This window comes from Pseudopodoces humilis, chromosome 1 (genome assembly GCF_049639895.1).
Source record: "Pseudopodoces humilis isolate 2021_Gansu_Grassland_sample_001 chromosome 1, ASM4963989v1, whole genome shotgun sequence".
NCBI lineage: Eukaryota > Metazoa > Chordata > Aves > Passeriformes > Paridae > Pseudopodoces > Pseudopodoces humilis.
The window spans coordinates 128,445,927-128,473,837 of NC_142200.1; the positions used below are offsets into that span (position 1 = coordinate 128,445,927).

Consider the following 27,911-nt stretch of genomic DNA (forward strand, 5'->3'; position numbering starts at 1 on the left):
GTTGATTATCAGATGAAGAAAAGTGAGTGGGAATGTTAACCACAAAAAATGAAATTGTTTATTTCAAATGGCTATGGGCTCTGCAAAAGTGTATGTACTGGAAATGCTGATAATCTAAGTACAAAACCAATCAAATTATAGAGCTAGAAAAGGCAAAGGAAATTTTCTATTTCAAGATAGACTTTTCAGACTATTTTAAAATTAGGCTTAAAAAACATGTTTTTCATAAGTCTCTATGTCACTATCTAAGAAAACATCAAATAATTGGTTATTATTTTATAAGTTTATGATCTTATCCTGTCTTTGTTACTTGGGCAAACATTCCAGTGACTCCCATGTGGCTAATGCTTCAGGGAAGGCCAAAGGAACTGGTCCAAAACTTGACAGGTGATAAGGAGTGACCGCCTGTACCTCAGCATCCAGGGTGTCCCCAGCAGGAGTGTGATCCTGACAGGGGGGACACAGACACAGCACACACCTGCAGCTCCAGGCATCCTGCAGGGCTGTGAGCTGCTGAAACCCCACTGTCCCCCCACCACAGCAAAAGGATGTGCAGAGGAGCACGAGCCTGGAGCACAATCCACATGGCAGGGCTTTTCGGGAAGGACTCCAGAGCCACCTGTGGCAAAGGAACCAACGTCAGAGACACCAGTGTAGAGGCCAGACACATCAGATTATTTAAACAAAGAGCTCTGCAGCCATCTCAAATTAAACTGGACATGTGGGACCAGCACCAAAATGTTTGTGAGGCTGCTTGTCTGTGCCTGCATGCTGTGCAGACCCTGGGGAGAGTGAGCAGTGCTCAGGATTCCACCAGTGGGGAGGTTGGGCGAGGCTTTTCCACTCCTGTGCACAGAGAGAGCACTGGGCTGGGGCTGTTGGCATCTCCAGCACACAGGCTCTGGGTTACACTCTATTGACTGCCCTTTAGCTATGCAGCATTTTTAACTCGTTTAACCCTGATTCTTGAAACCCTGCACACTTCCTTCAGGTCTGGCATCAGCACCTGTGGTTATTTTCTCGTCCATAAGCTGCTGTCAACAGCCTCTTTAAATGGATTATTATCAGCTAAATATTGCAGCTGAATGAAGGCTGAGATATATACCCTAGTGGGTACAGTGAAAAAGGAGACAGCTAAAGAAGTTTACCACCAGATAAGTCCCAGAAAAAACCAAAACAACAAAACAGCTAGTGATTATAAATTACATAGATTGAAAATCCTTTGGATTTTATTACACAGACATTTTATTCCCAAAGAAATTATTTCAGATGGGTTTTTAAATTTATAATATGCTGATGTTAAAGTAACTATTATTGCAATTTATCATCAGAGAGGGCCTCAAAATATTGTGATGAAACTGGAAATTGGTTTCGCCATCCTGAGAGCAACCGAACTTGGTCGAACTACACCCTGTGCAACTCTTTCACCTCTGAAAAACTGAAGGTATGCTGAAGTTAAAGAGGCAGTGGTTTTTTGGCAAAGTTTTGGGCTGGGCTAGCAATAATACATGTGAAAGATGTATTTCTTTCACAAAAAGAAAGCCTTATCTTTCAGCTTTATTTGTTGCACAAAACTTAAATAACATTGTTCTTGTGATTTTAGCTTACCCAAATTATTTAATGAGTGCTCAGACCTCAATATTGGTTTGTTATGGGGTGGATAATTTAGTGGCAATTCATGTGACAAGTTTTGCAGTATTTTTCAAATGCATTCTTAATTCCTATGATTTTCCCTGATTGACCAACAGTTATAAAATAATCTTTTAGAGTCTCAATTTTGCTTTTTGTAACAGTAATATTCCAAGAGGATGATGTCTTCTCCACAGGGCTAGTAATATTAATGTAAGTCCAAATTATTTTTCTTAAGCAAAGAGTATTAACCTGTACTCATACTCTTTGAAAATAAATATTTATGAAGGTACCATTAATCCAGAAAATCTTACAATCATGAACACATTTAACTTTGACTTTTACTGAAGAAATTGAGGCTATTTACAATAATTAATTAAGAATTTGCATCAATATTTCCAAAATCAAGGTGCTAAACTGAAAGAGAAGAACTAAATATAAAAGCACCAAAAGAAATAAGGAGAGAGAAATCTGAGAAAAGCTTTAAAAAAATTAAGTTAGGGAAGCTCATAACAATAAATATATTTCTCAAATGCAAGTGGAGCTCCAGGAAAATCTGATTACACATTTGTGACAGAATAATTTGTGGCTGTTTGGAATAGTGGAAGGAAAATATTCAAGAAGAGATTTGATTTGTGGTTTGTGTTGGAGGACCTCTTCTTGTGCAGCCAAAAAGCAGTATGCAGGTATATTTAGTAGTAACTCAGCTCAAAGGGCCTTGGAAAAGTCTGTTGGACCAGGCAGGAGGTGAATTCTAAGGGATTTTTCAGCATGACAAAGTACCATGGTAAAATGAGGCTCACCTATGCGACAAGGCAAGAGTAATAGTAACAATATGAGCTTACAGAGACATTATGCAGAAGCACCATAAATATATAATTTTTCCAGATGTTGGCATATGTAAGGAGGCAAAAAATGTAGTTCTGTTACCTATTATCCATGCCTTCCAGAAGAATTTTGAACATCATTCATGCAGAGAACAGATAGAATACAAAGGAAAATTATGTGCACAGCGTGATTTTTCTGAAATGAAAAGTTATGGAAAATGCAGGAAGAATCTCTTCTTACAGAAATGCCAGGTTAGATTATGACCTTTAAACCTAGTCCTCAGTAAACAGAAATGTGCTTTATTTGTAGACTATTACCTACACGTAATATAATTAACTGAGTCACAGGCATTACTCTTAGAGACTTCTCTTTTCTCACGTGAAGAATTCTAGAGGAATGAGGAAGAGCATTTAGGTTTTCTTAATCCAGGATAAAAAATCTAGAACAAACAAAAAATGTAATGAGTGAGCATGTTATATAAACCCTATGGCAGAAGGACATGGCAGTAGCCAGTTCAAGGAATGCAGAAATTAGTAAAAGTGCTCATTATTTGTTTGAAGTTAACTGAGAATACCAATACGCTATACTTTTGAGACAGATCATTGAAAAAAAAAAAAAAAAAGAGATTTAGCTAGTTCTTGAAAATGTAATGATAGACCATATGCTTTGTTAGCTGAAATTTCAGTCCATTTTGTTCTGTCACCATTTTTATATTTGAAAGACTTTTTTAAGAACTTGGCATAGTAAATTTTCAGGATGCAATCAAAAAAGCAGTTGCTGATTCCCAAATATACAGTTACTTTTGCACTTGAGAACAGAAAGTCAGATAGATTGAATAACCAAGAATCCTCCAGGGTGTACAGAAACTTACATGTAGCTATCTGGAGATCTTTTCTACTTCTATCTATTTCAGGCTATAGGTTGTATAAAAGATATGTAGAAAAAAATATTTTTGAAAAGGTCATCTGTAAATTAAATTCAGGTTTTAGGAATATATCTTTTTAATGTCATGAAAAAACACAATAATCATGTAGTATGATTGCACAAAGTGGAACAAATGTCACAGGTACACATCTCCCACTGCTCTGTTTCTCCAGAAAGTTGTCTCATCTTCTCCACAGTCAGGTCTGTCCCCTCTGGGATTCCTGGTGCTCTCAGAACAGGTTATCAAGCATTTGTGCTCACTAACAATGCACTGGTTAGTCTTTGTGAAGGAGATCTAGGAGACCTGGGGTATTTTCAGTAAATATGCATAGTTTTCCACAGCTTGGTGAATGGTGTTTACACTCAGATCATGCCTCTTCTACATGGTCAGATCAGTGTAAATGTGACTCTGGTTTAAATCTAGATCAGGCCACCACCACTTAGGTTAATGAATGCAGAAGCTTATTTGAAAGTTGTAAAATGTCTTAGACCAAATTATATAAGATATACACCTTTACTAAGAGGAATGGCCTTGCTTTCTAAATTGCATTCATATTTATTCTCAAGAGAAATTTTAAAATTACTTGGAAACATCAAAAAGATGTAAGTGTCAAAACTTCAGGCTACAGAAAGTAATTCATCTAATCACTGAGAAGAGTAAAATTGCTCATGCATAGCAAAAGAAAAATGAATGAAGGAGAGCTGAAAAGAAAATAAACACAGCAGAGGAACTAAGATTTCCCATCTTTTTTCCCAGACTGGCTGCTACTATGTCCTTGCTTTCAGAAAGGAGGCAGGGGTGAAGTCTGGCATGGCATTTAGCCTCCTTCACTCCCTCCTCTGACAGATGGCTAAATGCTTAAGAGCTTGGCTGAGACCAAAGTGTGACATATAAATACCTCCACATTCTGAAGCCCAGGTGCTGTCCTGCAATTTTATTTTACAGCTGTCATAAAAAATATGGATCAGCCTCTCTTAGATTTCACTGCCACGAGTCACAGTGAAAGCCCAATTATCTGTCCATGGGTACTGGACTCACAGCAGTCAGACCACTGAGCTGCCCAGCACTGAGGTTCACACTAATGTGAACCAGAATTTGTCTCAGGATGTGCTGTTCTTGCAGGGTCTGCATTATGAATAATGTTCACCTCACCTACTGCTTTCATGACTCTGAAGGCCTTTGCCATAAGCTCTCTCTGACTTCTCCTCTCAAAAAAGGAGAGTCCCAGCCTTTGTACCCACAGAAACTCAACCTCAGCTATTTTAGTTGCCTTTTTTCACTTTTCCTTGCTCTTCTATGTTCATGAGGTATGGAGACTGCAAGCACACATGCATTTTAAGTTAGTACTGTAAATTTCAAACATATATTCTGGTTCTACCCTCAAAGCCTTTTATATCATAATCTATATTTTACTGGCTTTTTGGCTACCATTACACAGTATGCCAATGATTCAGAGAATTGGCCTGGATGACTTCAAGATCTCCTTCCTGAGTTTGATTTCCAGTCCTAATTCAAGTATTGTATAGACAGGATTTAGGTCACTTGTCCTAGGTCCACCTTTTTCAGCCCACCTTTTTCCTGTATTAAAGCTCATATGGCAGCTTCTTGTCCCCTCAGTTAAATGAGGACCTCTGTGAGTGCCTCACTATTATCTGGAAGACCTAAGAATCACCTGGAAATTTAGAAGTTTGTCTGGATCAGGTCATTGATGAATACATTGAACAGAAACTCAACCCTAATACGAGTCCTGAGGGCAGTGAAATACTGACTCATCTCCAAAAAGTGACCATTAAGCTTTTGATCCCTGTTGTTTAAGCTGCTTTCAACCCATAAAAGTTTTTTACCAATTCTGCAACAACCTATCTTATTTAATAAATATTATTTTGTATATGTGTGAAAACTTGTCATGGGCATATTAAAAATCTAAATTTATTATGTCTGCTGCACTATCCTAGAGCTTGGGAAAGTTAGTGACAGTGTGAGCAGGGATCTCACCAGTTACTTCAATATAACAGGAACAGATTTACATATGTAAGAAACACTTATCTTTAGATCATGAGTCATGCTATTTAATAGATTGCTGATATTAAAATATATAGAAAAAGAGTATTTGAAAGAAAAAAAAATGCAAAATGGGAGGTTGATTTTGTAGACTCTTCCTGAATGAGAAAACAAACCATGTGCCTGCAATTAATTCATGCTTGCCTTTTCTTTTTGTTAAATTGCAGATGGCGTTCATACTTTATTATATGGCGATCGTTGGCCATGCTTTGTCTATAACATCCCTGTTGATTTCCTTGGCAATTTTCTTCTATTTCAAGTAAGTGTTTCTTACAGACACTCTGTCTTCTTTCCCTGAGGCATCTCAAACAAAGGAAATCTTGGAAAGTATCATGGCAGTGAGAAGCAGCTCTTCTGAGTGTCTTTTCATGTAATCCTGATAAAGAAGTCTGAGCACAGGCTCCTCTTGCCAATGGGACCTCTCCCAGTGGAGTGTAGCCAAGACCATGTTTTTATGATTGGTGTGAAAGTGCAGCCATTTCCATGAGGAAATGGTGCAGCTGGGGATGCAGTAAGGCCTTTCATTGACCTATTGCCTTATTTTCCTCGAGGAGGATGTCCAGAGGTTGCCAGGCACTGTGACTGCATGGGGCAGTGCCTGGGAGCTCCAAGCTCCTGAACAACAGGACTACCTGCATCTGAGGACTGAGCTATCGACCTGAGTAGGTACTTACAGGGCTCAGCCCTAAGAGTGAATCTGGCACTAGCATGCAGCCTGTTATCCTCATTAAAAGGAAAAACAGAGATGTGCTGTATCAGAATTTTAAAGGAGACTAGACCGATATCGACTGAAAGGACTACAGCTGCTGTATGGCAGCTTAACCAGAGCATTTCAATCTTGTTCTTTAGTGAGCTTGTCTGCTGTCAATTAGATGCCTCTGCCTCCACTGTCAAAGAGGAAGAGTAAAAAGATGAAGCCCTCACCATCACCACCACCAGGAATAATACTAGAAAACATAGGAAAATTAAATGGTTGGACTCTTCATAGATTACAAGATTCCGTAAGATTGCAAATGCCAAATAGGTGGATCCAAACTACAGGCTGTGAATTCTTGTAATTTCCAAAGAGGCAATTTGATGAGTGCCTGTGACAACACATCTTAATCAGACACAGAGATAGCTAGAATCTCTGCCAAATGTACTGATGAATTCCCTTCCCATCTAAGTAGCACAAAACCATAGCCACAGTAATGCTTTGAGGAAACTGGAAAAAGCACAGTTTTATCTGGTTTGGAAACCCGTACTCTGGTTTGAGTTCTTTGGGACAGTAAAGACAGGATCTGGTCAAATTAGGTATGCTAAATGGACCAGCAAAGTGACTCCTTGCAGCAAGTGAGGCAGGGTCAGCCTGTCTGACTCACTGTGAGCTCTGAGTCATGAACAACGCATGGTCTTGACTGGTCCCAGGCTGCACTGAAAGACCGGTCCCTGCAGCAGCCTTCCAGACACTAACACACCTCCTCCTCTCCTTCCTCCTCCGCTTCTCCTTCCCCTCCCATGACTAAGCCATGACACAAAGGTTACAGGGAGAAGAGAGAAAGGAATTAAATGAAAGTGCTTCATAATGGGAGGACAAAGAGGAAACCAAACTACAATCATAGGAAAGTGAGGATGAAGCTATGTGGGAGCAGGGCTCATGTAACTTTCAGCTGTTTTCTATCATCTGGCTATGACAGCAATAGATTGTTTGACCTTCAGCTGAAGGGAAGCTGTCAATCAGACAGTCCATCAGATAGCAAGAGATGTTTTCAGGACTATATAATAGCCTTTGACTTCAGAGGCAGCTTGCACAGATTTCAGTTTCCCACACAAAAGTTTTTGCTGGCAGAGATTTATTTTCAGTTCACTTTTGAGTATCAAGATTCATAATGATCTGGCACCACAGATGTTGCACTACTTTCAGAAGGGAATAATGAATCAGTAGTGATGAGCATCACTAAGCAATGCTAACTCATAACAGGAGAAAATATTAATAGAGTGTCAGCTTCATGCATTGTCACCTTATTGCAAGATTTCTAAAATTGCAGAGTGAGACCCCATTATTTTATTTAATAAAATACAAAAGAAAAGAGGTACTCCTACCTCCAAATCACTTCCAATTGAATTATTAAAACAAAGACATTTGTATAAAGACAGATGGAGAGAACAACAAATCTATATTTGCCAGAATAATAGATGGTGTGTTATGAATGCACCTGCAGTCTAATTGCTGCCAAGGCTTTTAACAGGAATTGAAGGGTAATGGATGGAACAACATTTTGTGGAATTTTTGGGGAGTTTTTCCCAAGGATAAGGGAGAACATGGTGCAAAGCAAGAAAATAATTTGATAACTAAACAATGGGGGAGGAGAGAAAAATAAGTGTCTAGGTGTGAAAATCAGTATTCTCAGTATTCATATATGAGAAAAATGACAGCTTTGCAGTGCAGTTCTGTGAGGAAAATATTCTAATTGTAATAGAGATGTAGACATAGGAACTGTAAAGAAAGTGTCTGTGAGTAGGTAAGAATCTCTGAAAAAGGAAATGTAGGAGAGAACCTATACGAAACACAGGGGAGCCAAAGAAAACACAGGAGACTCTGAAACTCTAGAGACAATGGGTAAAGGCTTGGAGACACAAAAAGCTCACAAGTTTTAGACACAGATAACTGGCTTAGTTGTGCCTTCTTGCATACTGATTTATCAGAATCACAAAGAATCACAGAATAAGTTTGGTTCCACTTTCTCCTCCTGGTGTGGACAAGTCAGGCATGTGGACAGTTGATGGAACTGTGATGGTAAACACTGAAGGTCAAATTAGAAAGTGAAGGTATGGAAATAAACATTGTTGTTATAGGCGGATGAAAGCTGTAATCAAGGAAAAAGGGGAATGCTGAGGGAAAAGGAGGAAGAAGTGAAACTAAGAGAGGAAGACAGGCAGGGAGAGAAGGCTGAGCACCACACAAAGGCAATATGTACTGAAGGACAGTCCAATTTAATAGATGAGTAAGACTGCCAAAAGTCAAGCAGTGCAATGAGGAAGGACAAGAATGGGAGTAGAGACATATCTACCTAGCTGAGATTATAACAAAAGACTCTCTGTACCAGAAACCACATAGAAAGGCACCTGGAGAGACAAGGGTTTGCCTTTCTGTGGCCAGGAGCTGAAGAGATTGTTTCCAGTAATGAGGAATATTTTGTTTCTTGGGAACAGAACTGATGTCACACCAGTCCTCTTCCCAGGGCTGCAAAACAAAGACAGACAGTGATAAGCATGTTATAGTGTCCCCAAAAAAGGGGGGTTAAATAGCACAGGCAAAATGTTGTGATGGAGTGTGGGGAGAAAGGAAGACTAAGGACTGAAAAAATATCACCAGGACTTAGGAGGAGAAAAGGAATGTCAGACTAGGTTTGTGATGGGGACAAATACAGGTGGAGTAAGCACAAGAACATAATGTAGCAAAAATAACTCCAGGGAATGATCCATTTTTTCCAATACCATGTCCTACAGTGAATCTAACTGGAAGTTCATGAACCCAGCCCTGTATCTGGCTAATGTTGGCTCAATATTTGCCTGTAGCTGATGCTAAAGGAAGGCTATAAAATCAGGGCCAATCTCATTCCTAGCCACCAGGATCTGCATCGCATGGACATCCTGAATCAAAGATGGTGACTTGACAAGTAAGGAGGTCAAAAGAAGTGATAAGCATTGCTGGATGCTGATAATCATAACCAGAAAGATGAGCTCGAGCTAAAGAAAAAAATTCCATGCAATGACTTGAAAAGCAGGTGTAAGGAAAACAAAGAATAAATGGCAGTGACCAAGGGGCTATAGAAGGCAAATAAATAAATCAAGCAAGCAAGCAAGCAAAATAAGCAGAAAATAGTTCCATTGGCTCGTTCTCTCTTTTTGAAGAGAGTGAATTCTGCATTGGCCTCCACATGCAGAGAAGAAGAAAGCCATAGCCTGTGTTCTATTCCAGACTGCAAAAGACTCCTAGTGCTGAGCTTACCCTGGCAAGACAACAGTATTTCAGCTTTAGGTCGTTTAGCTACCTGTTTTGCCTTCTTGCTCTCAGTGATCACTGGACAGCTCAGCATTATCTAACAGCTCCATGACTGCCTTTATGCAATCACCCTCTGTCAGCCTGGCGATATGCTTTGGGGCATGAAGAGCTGCAGGTGCCTTTTTCTCTGCCTCAAGGATGTATGAGGAGGTGACACAAGGATTTGGGTATGAGTTAGAAAAGGGAGAAGGTTCAGGTCTGAAACTGCAGCCATAATTTGCTTTCACAAGAATTCTGAAAACTTATCTTGTGAAACGCTGCTGCTTGCAATAGCATAAATCCTACCCTCCCCAAAACCAGTGATTTCAAGAGATTTCTTCACCTTCTGAGCAGGAAGACAACCTCCTCTGGTTTGGGATCTCAGCTGGAGTTAGAAATATGCAGGAGACCAACCCAAATCCCCCTGTAATTTAGGGAGATTCCTGCCCAAATTCCCATCCTGTCTCACTACTAATTTCTGAAATAGAAAATTATTTTCATCTGAGTATTTGAGAAAATGAGTCTTCAGGGAACAGTTATTTATAAAGCAGTATTCCTGATATTTATTACTTGTATCATGGGCATCCAAAAATTCTCAGGGTTCTGCTTTACCGCTTAATATCTCAATTACCATGAATTAAAGAAAGGCATCAAGAGCTAAGAATGTAGCTGGATAGGTCTTTGCAACACAGTCTAAAAAGCATGTGGTGCTAAACAGGTGTAAAAACAAACCCGAAAATTTTTCAGAGGTCACGGCTGCAATGCAAAGCATGTATTTTCCTATCACGTCTTGCCAAAAGACATTCTTGAGAGACTGTTGCCAGAAAGAGCTTGTTAAAGTGACATCAGAGGAAAAATACTAATTTACGACATGTGTTACATATTTTTCAGGAGCCTCAGCTGTCAGAGGATAACGCTGCATAAGAATTTGTTTTTTTCCTATGTGCTGAACTCCATGTTTACCATTGCCCACCTCATTGCTGTCGTCCCTAACCCAGGCCTTGTAAAAAGGGATCCTGTAAGTACTGCATGACTCCTCCCCATCCTAACACCCAAGTAAAATCACTGTGGCCATGCCAAAACCAAGAATTCCCATTCCTAAACTAATGATAGCCATCTGGGAAAACACACACAGAGGGTGCAGATTCTGAGAATTTCACTCAAACTTGCTCAGATCTTTCACCAAGCAATAAAAATCTTTGAATCTTGTACAAGCCCCAGACTTGCTCCAGCCAGTCCGTCCATACAAGTATGTGTCAGTCCTCCACTGCTCCCAGCAACAACTACCTGATGGTTCCCAACAAAGCCCCTGAGGTGATAGATGCCTTCGGTGACTGCTTGTCCCTCTTCACAAGCACTGGGGAGGGACAGGATGGAAAGAGAGATAGCTTATTTCATTATAACACAAAAATGGTCCATTTGCTTCATTTTTTAACTTGTGAGGTGGTAAATCAAAGCATTTGTTATTTTCACTGCTCTTAGATAGTGACACAGATTGTGCCAGCCCCTCAGCTGATAAATATGCATGGCAGATCTCAGTCATCCAGCTCTGATCTTGCTCCCTAACCCAGCAATCACATTGTGCTCAGTCCTTACAGCAACCCCAGCCACTGTGAAATTAATGCAAACATGATAATTTCAAGTTTCATTTTAACACTAATCACCTTGTAGTCTAATAAGATCATTCAATTATGATTCAACCATTTATCTGTCTCTAATTTCATGAAAGGAATTAAATATTAGCACCTGATGTTATCTGATCACATGTGTGTCTCTCAAACGTGTGCTGATTAAGTAAGTTAATTAAAGCAGAAAACATATAGCCTAAAGAAAACATCACCAGTCTCGGAGACCATCTGGAGATTAAAAAGTTGAAGAGCAGAAGAATAATTTTAAAATCACACATTTTGTTTCTCCTCCTTGCATAGCATCATGCATAGATAGCCTGTGCAAGAGATGCAATGAAAATACACTTGATATTTGAAGATAAAAAGCTGGCAGGTGATGTCAGGCATCTAAATTGAAGTAAAATCACTACCTCAGGTTAAATAATGGTACTATCTGACAACACAAAGAAATTATATGAAGCGGTTTTAACTAAAAGTTGAGGGCATGGGAAGGAGCCCTGTGTTTTAAGATTTCATTAAAAAACTGTACCTAGTGACTTTTGGCATGATCTTTATTGGAAGTGAAATCTCAACATGGATGAAATCAATGACAAAGCTCGCAGAGGCTCCCACAGAGCCACATAGCCACAGAGCAGGTTCCAGCCCACAGAGCACCACCTGATGAAATCCCCAAATCCCCAACCTCCATTGCTATGGCACAAACAGTATAAAAGCAACACCAGTGCTTACCCGTGGAGGCCGTGGAGCCCCAAAGTGGCGCAGAGGTTCATGTTCTCAGCTCTCAGGTCTCTGCCCAGAACATGAAGAGGAGCCTAAATGCTCAATATAGTCATGGAAATGACCCAAGCAGTGTCCTGTTAACAAAACCGGCTGCAGCTACTGGCTAAGTAGATGTTTTGATGAGCAAAGCCCTCGTTTTGCAATTTCTTCTTCCAAACCAAATTTGCATGTCTTTGACTCAGCAGTGAAAGGCTGTCTACAGACAAGGTACAAAACTTGGGGCCAGAAGATCTCGGGTCTCTCATTTTTTGTCCCACCATCAAGTATGGGATGAGGGTACACTCACTTCTTGGTCTTGCCTCACATCCTAGCTTTCCCTCCCAAAAAAAACAAAAAAATAATAAAAAGGAGATGACATGACCTGCTAATATGTTCAAAGTCTCCCAACCTTACTGGAAAGTGTATTCCATTACCCTAGTAACATAATAAAGTTGTAAGTTTGTGATTGGGAAAAGAAACTTTACAGACAGGAGCACATTTTTAACATATGATGAAATTACAGAAGATCTCTATATGAGTAGATGAAGATTTGGAGGATTTATATTTAAAATGCTAAAAAATGTACAAAAATTCCCATAATATTTTATGCTAATGCCTATTAACAGAGCAAATGAAAACTTTACAGCTTGTGTTTTTTCTACTCCTACTGCACCTCCTATTTTCATAAGTTCATTTGAAGATTACTACTTCTGACTTCCTCTAGTTTGCTGCACTTATCCACCTTCTACATTCATATCTTTGGAGCTTCACAGGCTCATGTATGTATGGCTCTCACCTTTAGTATATACAGAAATACTGAAGTCTGTAGATTGAATTTCAAGCAGTCATGGATACCACTCATGTAACAGCCATATGCAGAGATGAAGTTGCTGGTATTTATTCTGCAAAATAATAAATGCATTTCCACCCCAATAGTTCCTGCTTTTTTTTTTTTCCTACCTAAAGTTTCACAATAGATTTTAAATGTGAAATGCCATGGGAAAATACTTTCAGTGATTCATAATTTAGGTGGATATCAACAACTCCATATAATTTTGAAAGAAGAAAGAATGATCTCTTAAATAACATGGAGAAAAGTCAGGAGGAGGAGGAGAGGAAATTCCTTCCTAGCACCAAGACACCCCCATTCTCCCTATGACCCAGGGAGAAATGACATGAGGCAATCCAAAGCATCATTTACATGAGGAGAGTCTCTACCACATCCTTGCTCATGTTGCTGCTAAGTGTTAAATCCTTTGATGATCATTCTGCTCATGTAAAATGGTAAGTTAAGCCATTTTTATAAAATCTTAATTTGCTTATTTACTTTATGTTCCCTGGTTATACAACTTTCTCTCCCTCTGTTTCTCTTTCTGTCAGATTTATCTGGATCTGAAACCATGGAAAAGAAAGATCTGAGTCCAGGTGGCCATACAAGAAATGAAGAAGCAATGGACAAGGTTCAAAGACATTTAAACAAAAATAAACAGGACACAACTATGGACACTTACTTACATATACTGAAAATTTTGACTGTTGTATCTGACCTAGGAACTGCATTAATTACGCTATTACTGGAACCACATTTATAGGAAGAGATATCATCCATCACCTTCCTAAATGAGACTGACCCACAGCAGAAGGGTGATCTGTGGATAGCACATCATGTTCTCCATTAAAACCTCCAGAAACATAAATAAAACCCTTGCTGCCAAATCTCTCAATATAGCCTTACACATCAGATCTGTATTTTTCATTTTCTGTATTCCACAAGGGTTCAGTACTGATATTCAGTACTGATGGGAGTAGAAGGAAACTACAGCTAATGCCTGAAGTGGCAGCTCTGCCAGTAAGAAACTGAGCAATTCATCAGCTCCATGGGCCCCATATAAATATGCTTTTAGGTGGGGCTAAGTTTGGTCACAAACTAGTGATGTCAGAGTAAATAGAATGTTTTCCAAAAAAGCTTTTAGAGATCTTATTGGTTCTTTTCTCTTTCATGTTCTAGTAGAGGTATCTGCTCTCTTCTTTCTGCAGGTTCCTCTGTAGCCTCTTCACCTTTTACATGGTTGTTTTACACTTGTTTCTGTCATTGTATGGTGTGAAAGTTTATATTTTGATTGCAGTTTATAGAGGCCATAGCAAGGGCCAGCACTCCACTAGTAGTTCTTAGGGGCCCTGTGTGGAGTCTCACGTTTGGCCATTTTATGTCAGAGAGTAAGGACACAGCATTCATTCAGGCACACTCCAATCTCACTGTCATGTCCCATCCCATTGCCACACAGCTTCTTTAGGCCCTAATGTATAAACAATCTACATCCTCTTACATGGGTTCAGTAGCACACCTGGTATGGAAGAACCCAAAGTAATCACTCTAATTACACACAGCATGATTTCATTTCCTTCTGGCAGCATGTGTAACTCAGGTTACAGAGCCTTACAAAGGCTGTAACTCAGCCCTTGAACATGGGGTGAGAGGATGGAGGCTGTCTTTCCCTCCTTGTGTAGATGTAGCTATATTTTAAAGATCCTGAGCTAGTTTACCACCCTGGCTGATGGTGCAACACACACTGTCAGGAGCATGTAGCCCCTTTCCCTTTGCCAGCATTTCACTAAGCTTGCTGACACTGGGGATGGGATGACTTGGTTATCTGTACTGCCCAAAACCCATCTCCTGGAACAAGCAAGCCTTCTAACCAGCAAGATGCTTCCATTCAGCATTATTAGTTAGATCAAGAGAGCACAAAGGCTGGGGCCCACTAACATTAAAGTTTTTAAAGCAAGGCCATGGTAGTAGCAATACTAAAAATTCTTGCTTTCTCGTGGACACTAAAACACTATAAATAATCTCTCCACTAACAAATTAAAGTGAAAACCATGACTGCCCAATTGTGCTAGGTTTTCTTCCCTACCACAGTTACAGCAAAAAAGTAGAAATAAAACACTGAGCTATGTAACAGATGACAAATGTAAAAGAATAATTACTGTGATTTATGGGGTTCCAATATTGCTATTCCCCCGTTTCCAAAGGAATAGAGAAGCAATGTAAGTAAGACAAGAAAGCAAAGGAGATTTACAACATTTCAGAAAGAGTGTCAATTTGGGTATTTTTTACCATACAAATGTTATCTTCTCACCTCTTCTTGCTTTCATTTCCTGCTGATAGAGTCTGGCAGAGCATGAGGGTTTTAAAACATCTTTTTATCAAATGTGGTGCTCATAAATTATACCAGTGAGGACAAATAGCAAAACTTCTGCTCCATGTGACTTATTTTCCTTAGTTGTCCCAGCAATCCTGCTCATGGAGCAGACCTCCCTGGAAACAGCAAAGGTGGAGATCCAAAAAGGAAAGGGGTGCTTCAGCCTTCTGAGTTGTTTCATGTATTATACTTGGGATAGAACTTCAGGAGGTGCCATTAATGTTAAATAATTTGATTTTTTTTTTTAATGTGACTATTTCCACAACTTTCCTGTCACTCTCAAAGCATTTCTGAAGTCTCTTATCTTTGTTCCTCCATCCTGCTTCCATTAGATTACTTACAGAATCCTGAGCAGCCAGTTTAGCCACCAAGACGTGACACAGAGCCTGGGCAATTGTGAAATCAATAGAATGAAAGTATGAACAGGAAGAATTGTCACTAATATTGAAAGTTAGAGAGAAGTTTTCCCCACTATGAAGAATTTCTGAATTGAACAAACACCATATCACATTACTGAGGTTCACAGTTGTGGTGGCTGAGCCCACAAGGTGCAAGCAAGTACAGTTCCTGATGTTCATGTGTCTGCAGAGGGGTGACCACAAGAGGTGACAGGGAAAGGAAATTCCCACTCTGTCTATGGCCTCATCCACAAAGAGAGGGAAGGATGATGGCTTTCATGTAGCCCAGTCCAAAAGATTTCATATCAAAATAACTCGGACTTTATCAGATCCTGTGGATGACCTCTTATTTAGGCACCTGAGTGCCATTTCCTCCAGAAATGTGTTTCCAGAAAAGACCTTGTAATCCAAAACACATTGTTGCCCAGAAGCTGAAGGCATCAAGCCCCAGAGCTCATTCCCAAGTTTTCTGTTTGCATCTTTTCTGCTCAGGTGATGTAGACCTGCACTTAAATACCCAAAACAAGGCAAATCATCAGATGTAAATACCTGTGAAAAGTCAAATTTAAATTGTCATTCTGCCTAGTCGTTATGCATCTGCACCATCTCTGGACCCTGAAGCTCTGCCATTGTGGCAGTGAGAAGTGAGCACCCCCAGCACAGCTGTTCCCATATTCAGCAGAATCTCAGCATCCCAGTTCTTGCTGTCATCAGCTGCTGTTCTCTTGTCTAAGCACAGCAGCTGTTGGCAGCCATGAGGCTCTTGAAGCAAAGCACACCCTGGCTTTATGCAAAATAAGTGAATCCATTCCAGATCTGCTGAAATTCATGATGTGTTTCCAGAACTGCTGCTCAAGAAAGGTGTGCTTACTTTACCCTCAGATCTGAGCTGTAGCAATCTCTGAAAGGCTATTCATCTTCCATAGTATGGAACTGTGTTTGACTTAGATGCCTTACTGAGGCTTTTTTCATTTTTCCTTTTGTCTTCCTAAGAGATGGGAAAGATGACAAAGTGAAGATGACGTAAAAAATTTAGGATAGTACCTGGGCTACCATAAGTTTCTGTCAATTGCACTGTCTTCAATGCATCTGAGAGACTGAAAGTTAAATAGATGATAATATGTCATTCTCCCCTAAAAACACAGGCATAGAGAAATGTCAAGTAGCCACTCCTTAAATATCAGATCAACAAGTACAGATGCTAACTGCTGCCTTTTTGTGGATTATGTGTTGCACAGTATGAACATGGCACACCCTAATGAACTTCTGTTTTACACAAGGCCTCCCACATTCATAGAACATTTAAGCAGCTCAGGTGGTGATATTTCTCTGTGAATATAAAGCAATTATGTCTAGAAACATTCAAGGTGTCTCTCCAAGTTCTGCTTGCCTTTAATATGCCTTTAAAAGGCTCTACCTGACATGTGAGAAATTTGAGTATAAATTGCCCAAAAAGATTTTTCAAAATCCTTCAAAACATGAATTCTTCAAAAGAGATTTCCCCTTAGAAGGACAGTACCATAATGTTTCCAAAACACAACACTCTCCCTGATGCCATTCTGCCACAGTTATTTTCCTCCCAAGGATTTGTCTGATTAAATGGCAGTGTTTCCTGTAGAAGCAGCTGTGTCTCAATCCAAGACAATCTACCTCGCTCTAAAGCAGGTGGCTAGAACAGGTCAGGTGAATTAAATGCAGAGTGCTCATTTCTCCCCAGGAACTACATCATCCTGCACATCTATGCCATGAAGTCAGACATGCCCTACAGTGACTGCTGTGCAGGCCAGCAGTATTGCCCATTTTCAACCATACCCCTGCTACCCTGTGTTTCTTGAAGGTATCTAAGACCAAACAGAAGTAGACTGAATCAGAAGAGATAAAAATTAAAGAACATTGAAGTGCCTTTACAGATGACAGCCAAACATGTGGAATAAGGGTATGGAAGAAGAAACAGTAATGACTTTCAGCAGGAGTTAAACATCAAGAGTCTTGGGTTAGTTACGTACATGACCTTTAAATCTAGTTGGCAGAATGAGCTATTGGCCAATAATAGGTCAGTTGTTTGGATAACTGAGCTCCTTTGCTCACCATCTCACCTCTGAGTGGCTTATGCTTTCACACACCAAATTGACTGTCTTTGGAGTTTTCTGGCATCCCCTTGGCCCAACATCCTTTGAAGGGTTGGTGGTTCTGCCTAGCAGCAGGTCACCCCAGGAAAGACACAGGAGCAGATCTGAGTACATCTAGAGAATTAAAACACTCCTAAATATTTAAGGTCAGATGTGCCTTACATTTGGACACTTGTTTTGTAGACACATACAGCTGACCTAGTCACCCCATGCTAAAGATAGTTACATTCAGGGTACTATCCATCTGGCTTATTTTAGATATATCCGTTAGGATGAGATAATTTTTGCTATAATCTCTGTCATCTCTATCATTATCTTTTGATTACAGGGAGACAGATTGGGTGTCTATATTTAGTATCACAAATCCCAGACGTATCATTAGAAAGCTGTTGGAGCATTTAACTGAATTGTGAGTGGATATATCCATGTCATCAGAGCTGGATGTGTACCCAGTCCCCAGGAAATGCTTTTTCAGCTCTAGATCTTACACATCAAACATAAGGTAGGTGCACTTGGCTGTTAGATGTACTCCATGCAAACTTAAACTACCCTGGCTCAGGGCTCAATGCCCAGAGCTTTTCTATGCCTGGACACGGATTTGAGTAACCTCTGCATTGTCCTATCCTCCTGAGCCTGGTGGCTCTTGCCCAGCTGTCATGGTAGAGGACAGATACCTGAAATAGCTGGAGCTCTTAACCTTTTTTATCAGGGATTGCCTCCCTCCATTGAGAGAAGATCCTGTCCAAGTGAACAGCAACTTGCACTATCTTGTGCTATTTTTTTGCACAGCCCTGCCCTTGTTTTCTCTTCCTCTTTACTGGCCTCTCTGCTCTCCTCCATCCATCAGGCTCATATCTACAATGACTCCCTGAAAAGCTGCCTCTCTCTGGCAACACCACTCAGAAACCAGGCTGATAAAACCCCTCGGGAATGGTGAGGCTGTTTTGCTTTGCCTCACGCCCTGCATCACACTTGCCATGCTGCACCCTGCAGGTGAGAAGTGCCAGATGTGCTGTGAGAACCCCTCTAGACCTGCAGAGCTCAAAGCTGCAGTCCAGGGAGAACTATTGCTACAGCAGCCAGGACTCAGATATGTGCAGATGTAGCCTTATTAATTCCTGTCCAGAGTGTGTAAATCTGGGCTGGCTGCTTTGCTGTAGCATAGACATGGACACACGTGCTGTTAAGAATATCCCCTGTTGTTTAATTTCATATTTTGCTGTCTTGTAACACAAAACCTAGGAGCCCTCTGAGCAACTGTGTACATTTCATTCTGTAAATGCTTTAAAAGTATATTAAAACATTAATCTTCTTCCAAGCTCCAGTGTGCCAGGTTTCTGACTGGAACACAGTTTAACTCAAAGCAGATACACTTTATAATGGTGTGATGTTCTGATAGCCAGTGATTTATAGTTACAATACTTAGCACAGTCTTGCTTTGGAAAATCCTTTTATTGCTTATTTGTGTAACATATGGATGCTTGGAATTTAAGAATATTTTCATAGAATAGTGTTCTAATAGTCAAAGAAAAAGAAAAGGAAATAAAAACAAGAAAACAAGAAAAGAAAAAAGAAAGAAAAACATTTTTTAAGGCGGAGCAGCAATCAAACTTGAAGCTATTCCTTTAAAATGCTAAGTTTAGAATGTTTAAGAGTATGTTGTATTGCCTTCAAACTGAATTTGAATAAATCATATCTGGCCTCCATGGCAAGCTGTAATCTCTTCAAGGAGGGTCCTTTACTGCCATGCACTGGGGAGGTTTCCCAGAGGTAAAGAGGAACTAGAATAGTAAGGTCAAATATGTTTATTTCCCTTTAGACAAAGAAGTGTAAAGCTGTAATGATGGCTCACATAGGTGGCTTGGTTTAAAATCGATAACCTTGGCTGGCCTGTTCTCAGCAATTTATTTGAAATGTCCATGGGGGGGCATTTCAATGGATAGTGAGCATTGGAGAAGAGACATTTCATTATGCACACTGAGGGGCTTTCCCACGCTTGCTTTCCCTGGGGCAGGCTCTCTGGAGTTGACAAGGACTGATGTAAAACACAGACCTCCCCACCCGCCCACCTTTACCCAGGAAACCACTGCAGGAATGGGCACACACTCTCGTGTCTGACTGTCTGACTTTACCGTGCCAAAACAGAGTTAAGCCTTTTGCTCTGACTGAATTACTAGGACAACTTCCTTAAACAATTAGCAGGTTTATTTCATATTAAAATATTTTTTTATCATTGAAAGGGGAGCTCTGGGGTTTATGTAGTTTGAGAGTTTTGTCTCGACTTGCCCCAATGAGTAGTGATGGTATTTAATGGTGTAGTTTTCTGTCCATAAGCTATTAACCAATAACCAAGGAGAGCCTTAACAGAGAAATGACAAGTACATGTGAAGAGAGGGTGCTGGATTAGCTGAGGAGAGCACTATGCCAATTACATTATTGTGCAATTGCAGGATCCTGCATGGGCAGACGGACCTTTGGGACTCCTTTGGCAGGACTGGAACATTAACAGTGTTTATAGCATGCCAATATGCCCTGCAAAACATCATAGACACCTTTTCTATCTCTTTCTTGCAAAAGGAGAGCAAATTGTTTTATTTCTCCTCTGGGGAACATTCCAGAATCCTCTTGAAGTGCTTTTGTTGCATACTGCAGCTGTGCTGTTTACAAGAGTTCCATAACTCTCTGCAAGATTTGTGAGTGAGAAGAAAATGTCTGACTGTATTCCTATTGACCCCTTTTGCCCCTGAGTAATTAGGCCATAATTTAAAGTCATTGCAGGTTGCTTTTATGAGGAAGGAGAGGTAGCAATAATGGACCTTTTTTCTTGAACAGACCTGTAAAGAACTTTTCTTGGTTTCTGTGCCCATCAATGCTATGCAAACACATGGCCAGAGACAGCCTCCTTGCATGCAGGTTGAGTTTCTTTCCACATGACATTCTTCCAAAAGAGGTTAATTCTTGGACATCCTTCCAGAAGCACAAAAGGATCAGCTTTTTGAGATGGTTACCTGACTTTGAGGGCTGGTAGTTTTTTCCTGATAATTTTTTCACACTTCCCCTTGCTATAGCCCTCAACAGGACAGTGCAGGACAGTGCTGTCTGTTTCCAGGCTGTCAAAAAGTGGAGCATTTGTTTATCCCTTTCTCCAGGAGACAGGCACACCAACCTGAGCACCAGTTATGGGGCTGCACTAGAAAGGATCTGCTATTTCCTCTCAGCCTGTGCTGCTCATGAATTAAAACCCACTAGCTTCAGTCACCTGCACACCTGCAGACTGAAACACTCATGACTTTTAACTCCCCTTCAGAGTGCCAAGATGCTGCAATAATCCTTTCCTGGATTTCACTCTGCTGCATGTTGTACAAGACACAACAAAGACAGAGCTGCTGCCTCAGAGAACTTACAACAAAACTTTTGTCTTCAGCAGAAAACAAACTCCCTACATGTTTTTATCTCAGAATTATCAATCTTAAAATCCTAGAATCATGGAATGGTTTGGTTGGAAGGGACCTTAAAGATCATCTAATTCCAACAACCCTGCCATAAGCAGAGACACCTTCCCTTAGACCAGCTTACTCGGAGTCCCGCCCAATGTGGTCTTGAACACTTCCAGGTATAGGGAGTCTACAACCTCTCTGGGCAACCTGTTCCAGTGCCTCACCACCCTTATAGTAAAAATATCAGTCTTTATAAATTATAGATATCAGTCTCTATAGATTATAGGAAAGATTTATAATTATAGTAATGAAAACAATCAGTTACCAAGCATTGAACAGTGGAAGATTTGCTTCTGTATCATCTTGAAGTCCTATTTATTGTTTCTGTAAGAATAAATACTATATATATACTATTTTTGTAATTTTCTCAATTATGATTAATATACACTAAGGTGTTGTTTGCATTTGTCATGTTTTATTTTTTCTGATCCAATTCTTATCAGTAAAAGGTTTTCTTTTACTGAAAAATATCTTTTACTTGCTCTGACCAAAGAAAAACAGTTTCTTTAATGTAGGAAAATATTTCCATTGCATCACTTAGCCACGCTGAAACACGCTGCATATGCTACCCCATCCAAAGCAGAATGATTTTTTGTTCCCCTTTGAATAATACAAATTTAACATCTTATCTCAATGCAGTGTTGTGCTTAAACTCCTTGTTATAACTTTTTCAGATAAATTCTCAAATTAATGTGATGTGTGTGAAAGTACTAGTAGTAAGAATCCTTTACTCTTTGCCAAGGGTTTTCTTACTTCTCTAACTAATTATATCAGAAGTGATTATGTTCCTCAAGAGTCATGTTCTGTCTGCATGTCCATTGCTCTAAAAGATAAGTAAAATATTTTATTTTTGAAGCCACAAGTCATAGTTCAAATGGAGGGTACATGAAAGAAGGAAATGTCGGGAAATGAAGCAAATGGAGCTTAGCTCTGCAGCTGTCAGGGAATGTTTTTCTATGTGTGCATTTGTTTGAGCTACAGATACAAGAGAAGCAAGGATCCTCCACAGTCACCTTCCTTCCAGTTGGGCAGTATGAAACAGGGAAAGCATTAAGTCAAAATGACAGATTTAAGAAGTACCATGGATTTTTATAGCAGAATTCACCATCCATGTTCAATTCCCCTCCACCTGCCAAGCTGAAGACAAAATTGTTCCTAGAGCCCAGGTGACTGGATGGAAATCTGAGACAATTTGGTCCTGGCAAGAGCAGGACCAGCCCGTGTGTAATATGCACACACCTTGAGTCACTCCCACTAAAGCCATCAGGAAAATGATGCCTTGAGCCCTCAGGTGACCCCCTGATCTGCAGCTCCTCCTTGGAGACCTCCACAAGGGGACACAGTGCTGGCCCAGCCCAAACCTCAGACACAGAAAACTGCTGTGATGGCTCAGGAAGTTTGTTTGTGTTTTAGAGGCCAGGGTGGCTGGCTGATGGCAGGGAGGGTGCCACCTGAAGCTGTGTGCAGACTGAGGGAAGTGCCTGTCAGGCAAGGCAGCCCTTGTAGGGTGGGTGCTCAATAAGGGGAGAAGGAAGAAAGGTAAGCCATCAGCTAGGAGGCTGCATTGAGCATGGGCTAGGAAACAAGGCAATAAACATATTGACCCAGACTTGTGAAAAACAGTCCAGGAGTGATATAAGAGCCTTAATGAACACTTTTGCCCAGAGAAAAAGGAGCAAATACATCTCTTATCGTTTGTTTTGGTGGGGTGGTAGTGGTGGTTGGTTGGTTGGGTTGGGTTCAGTATACAGCCCTTTTTGGACACGTCTTTAATAACTGTTCAGCCACAGTGTGGAAAATAGACATAATAGTCTGTTCTGTCCTGCCTGGTGAGAAGAAAACATGAATTACCAGAAAATAAAAATCAGTTCTTCACACCAATCTTATCCGAATCTTATATCCTAACCTTTCAATAAACCTGTATTTTCATGAACACCAACCTGCACTGCAAATATTGAAAGAAAACTAAATACACCTGTTTAGTCAATTGGGAATGTTCTTCAGCAACAGAAGATGGTGGACTGAATGGTTGAGAAGATTTTCTGATCCAGAGGGACAGTCCAGACAAATGCAAAGCATGCAGTCCCCTATCTGCTGAACTGCAAAAGTGTCTATTGAAAGAGACAAGTGAATCCTAATGACATCTCATACAGCCCAGGTAGTCAGCTTGGGAAACATCTGCAGAAGTTAAGGGAAAGAAGTATTCTTCCGTGGCCACTGGAGACTGCTACTATCACTGCTATGACCTCAGATTTCCAGGTAGCATGTGGTGCTCCTCAGAAGCAGTGGGTCTCTGTCAGCACAGCAATGCCTGCCCACTCCTCATGGCCCTCCAGGGTTGTGGTGACAAGGAAGTCCAGGTGGAGGACCTCACTGCCCTCCCTAGGAGAGCAAAAGGACATGAGACACGTTCAGGAGAGGAGCAGCATTGTCCCTCACCAGCTGGCACCCCAGGAGCAGACACAACATGGTTCCCTCCGTGCCACAATCCCTTGTCAAGGTCTATGTCTGCAACCTCATCTGACCCATGCATGGGAATCACTTCACCAGCTCCATTTAGCTCTACACACCAATTTATTTATCAAAATAGAGCAAAGCTGTCACCTTGCAAAGCAGCAAAGACATCATCCTTGGTACCCTACAGGAAGAATCTCTGCTGCCACCAAAACTTGCACTTTCTAAAAGAATTTGTTCAGAGCTGAGGGCTGTTTAAAGCATAAATGACTCTGGCTTAGGAGAGAGACTTGAAAAAAAAAAAAACTTAGGAAAGTTTGGTCAAAAGGAAGTCACTCAAACTGAAGCTCAATGTTACTGTATTTTTCACAGCCCTCCTCTGACCTCTAGAACAAGTTGTTTGTTTCAGTTCTAAAAAAACCCATCAGGTAACTAAGTTTTGGAGGAATTTTTTTATTTTTTGGTACTTTTTGGAGTGCTGTTATCATAATTCTCTTCTGCTTTGTGAGGACTTTATTTTAATTTAATTAATTTAATTTAATTCCTTTTGTTCATCTCATTTATAAAGGTTTAAAATCTCTCTCACTGATAGGTGCTGAAAAAAACACCCAAAACCATAAAGAACTGGGAATTTTTGTTCCCCTTTGCTTTCTTATAGCCTGGCATTAACATTTGTCTTTGCCTACTTAAAAAGTTGGTCAAGTGTGTGACTTTCTCTGATTTATCTAACAGGTAAGCTGCAAGGTGCTGCAATTCTTTCATCAGTACATGCTGGGCTGCAACTACTTCTGGATGCTGTGCGAAGGCATTTATCTTCACACGCTGATCGTGGTGGCAGTGTTTGCCGAAGAGCAGCGTTTGCACTGGTATTACCTCTTGGGCTGGGGTATGTATGTGTCCATTTGTTACAAGGTGATCAGTACACTCACATTCTTGAATTCTTCCAGCACTTATCTACCACTTATGATCTAGTTTATATCGTTAGATCATTGTTTAAGACTGAGTTCTTGGGCACTAAATTGGAATGCATATAATTACATGGGCTTAGAAACTTACAAAGAACAGCACAAAAAGTATTTTTTATTTGCTGCATCTCAGGATTTGCAGAAAGAAATGCTTAAGCTCTGTTAAGAAAAGCTATAGGAGAAAATATATTTCTATTCAAGTATATCTCTTCTGAAAAAAATGTTGTTTAGTTTTGTCTCACATATGCAAAAATATGCATGTGAGATAGTACCTATAAAGTACAGTTTTCCTGGAATCAAGAGGAAAGATCAGTATCTGTGTCTCACAAAAGTGAAGCAAACACAGCATACAAAAAGAGGAGTTGGAATTTCTCTGGAAGTGAATCCAGTATCAGATATATTTTGGCATATTTTGGTCATTTTAAAGGAAAAAAATTGATTTTACCTACTAAGTAGATAATGGCTTTGCTGTCAGGACTGGTTTTGTCCAGCAGCATATGGTCACATGCATATTGCCCAAGGAACCATGACTAGATCTGGTTCTCCATCTCCAAATGTGCAATCTCTTTTGTTTTCACTAATGGACCCCTTGCCTTTTTAATTGGTAGTGGCAGATATTTTTCCTTTGGACTATCTGGTCCAATAAAAGACCATATAAATATAATCAGTATATTACAATGAATTATCTTTTACATTTAAATCACTATTATAAATCCTGTCCACAGCAGTGTTGACAGAAAATCGATATCAAGAGCTTTTTTCCAATTTGGCAACCATGAATCTGTGGCCTCATTCCAATTTCTGGCAAGGCAGTTCCCCTATCTTGAAACCACTGGTGCAGCAAAGCTGCAAATGGTGGACTGTTATCCACTGTCCCACTGAACACAGAGATGTTCCTGCAATCCCTGTCTGAAGCAGATACAATTTATTCCGTATTTGCCATCCTCTTTGGCGAAGTTGTACTTTTTCAAGATTATTTCATTTACAGCAGGAAAATAGAAAAATAGCTCCTTATTGCTTAAACCAATTAAGATTAGGAATTTTTAGATTAGATTAATGAATAATTAGATAACTAGGTAATTAGATCAGAGGAAAATGACCCAGTTCTATATGTTCTGAAGAAATTTAAAACACCATCTTCAAACACAAGTTAGGCATCCAATATTTGATCCTAAATAGACAGTAACAGCAAAGTTATCCCCTATTTGGATTTTCATTTTAAAGTCTGGTCATTTGCTTTCCTCTTATGATACAAGGCTTAGTGCTTTCTGCATACCTACATAAGAAAATTAACTTGATTTTCTAGTTTATACAGTCTGTAGTGCCAGATAGCAGTCTCCAGGCATGTCATAATTTGTCTTTTCTGTTTTTTGTTTGTTTGGTTTTGCTTAATGAGAACACTAGCATGCACTCTTTTTTCTTATGATAATGGTATATATTCCAGGAAGAGAGGCACTTGCAATGCTTTTGGAATTAAAAGTATGTGAAATTTTATCAGCTCTTAAATGAAGACAACCTTCCTGAAGAACTCTAAATCAAGTTAGAGTTCCTGGACTTTTCCAATCCAAATAGCTGAGTCCTCTTGGAGCAAGCAGCTGTGCTATCACAAAAATCTCATGGCTCAGAATATTTGAATATGAAAAGTCTCATAGGGCTGTGAAACAGCAACCCAGTGTGAAGAGTAATTTTAAACATTTGCTTCCAGACAAGGCTTTTTCATGTCTTGCAGAATAAGGCTTCCCAAAACAATGTCACTCCACATCCAATTATGCAAGAGGAATATGGTCATAGACTTTTTTTTTTTCCTTTTTTTTTTTTTCTGGTGACATTCAATTTAGTCAGTGCAATTTAATGCAGCTGTGACACCCAGCCTGCAATGAAAGCTAACAAGCCAGCTGTAGTACTGCTGAGAATGACACCAGCAGCATGGTGGGGAATTCAGTGATGGTACCTGATAAGACACACATCAGTATCTGCAGAGCTGCCCAAAATATAGTGTAGTGGCTGTGCTAATAGGATGCTGATATGTTGAGAAGGAAAAAGTTATTTAAAATGGAGATAACTCTTGACAATGGTGTCTGTAGCCTTTTTTAAGAAACTAGATGATTTCCATTAAAATTCCATTAAAAACTTCCAAAGATGAACTTCCATTTAATATATATATATATATATATATATATTAGCACCTCCTAACTAAAGTAGAAATATTATTAATAGCAAAATGGTCTGATTATGACAATCTGGTGACCCCTTAAGTTGTCATGAATCATTGTAATTCTGCTGTTTCCAGAAGGAGTAGTAACGCAGTCTAACTTTAAACATCCATCTATGTTAAATGGACAGAGATATATTTCTCCAAAGGGCAATGCAGAGGAACCAGAGCAGGCTGTGCTCTGAATTACAATTCAAGAGATCAAGGCAAATGTCCAAGATGAAGTTACTCATTATTCATTGCTACTGCTAAGCCCTATGCAAGAAGATCTGTCCCACTTTATTTGGAAAAACCACTAATGACATTTGTAAAATAGCTTTATAAGAAAAATAAAAATCTGAGCAGATATAAAAACATCTACAAAGGGTTTGAGGTGATTGAATGGAATCTGGCATGGGCTGATAGATTCCAAGGCTGATGCCATCAGTTGACCCCTTCCCTGGGAACTGCTGCTGGAGATGTCATTTCTTATTTGTTATTGTTTCACTGGGTCAGGAAATCTCCATTAGGCAGGACAAGAAAACAGTATCAACTGTGTGCAACAGTACAGTTCACTCTGGCTGCTTCAGGCACCTTCACCCACATCAAAGTGAAAAGGGAATTATTTATTTGGACAGTGCTGAAACTGAGTGCCTTCCAAATTGTACTGGGAATACTGACCTGATTGCCAGTTGTGCTGTAAAGGACCTGGCAGGACCTAAAGGGATAAATCATATCTGTCTCTGGGATGGTTGGGCACCTTCTCCACATTATTCACTGTTCACCCTGTGTAGGCAGGACTCTGCAGTGATACATGTAACCACGAACCCACAGTCTTTGATGCTCCACTTCTCAGTAACTCACTGCTTTTTGGCCCTCTACAAGAGCAACATTTAGCCCTAGAAGAGACAGCCTGCAGCTGGAAATCTGAGCTTTAGACAGTCATGAGCTTCTTAGCCCATAACTAGCTAAGGAAGACTTTCCACCGCATTCTTGAGATTTGCTTCTGAGTTTGTTAAGCCAAATATCTTAGGCTAATGCATTTAGCAGAAGAAAAAAACTCTTTTTACATCATGTGTCATGTTCTACTTGCAATACTACAGGCCACTGTTTTCAGCTGAAGAAGTTTTGCTATTACAGAAAGAACCCTTAAAATTTGCATTTCAATCTGTCAACAAAACTGGCCCAGACTTGCTCCATTTCCCAATCAAAACTATTTTCTC

The 27,911-nt window shown here is 40.0% G+C and overlaps 1 protein-coding gene across 2 annotated transcripts in view; it reads left to right on the forward strand.

Moving 5' to 3' along the window:
- Positions 1–27,911, forward strand: part of CALCR (calcitonin receptor) — a 156,081-nt gene that overhangs the window by 106,244 nt on the left and 21,926 nt on the right. For both annotated transcript variants that reach the window (XM_005518802.3, XM_088055654.1), the window contains exons 5-8: positions 1,332–1,444; positions 5,611–5,702; positions 10,359–10,485; positions 24,265–24,418. In XM_005518802.3, the coding sequence (XP_005518859.2) occupies positions 1,332–1,444; positions 5,611–5,702; positions 10,359–10,485; positions 24,265–24,418 (486 nt within the window). The remainder of the gene's footprint in view (positions 1–1,331; positions 1,445–5,610; positions 5,703–10,358; positions 10,486–24,264; positions 24,419–27,911) is intronic.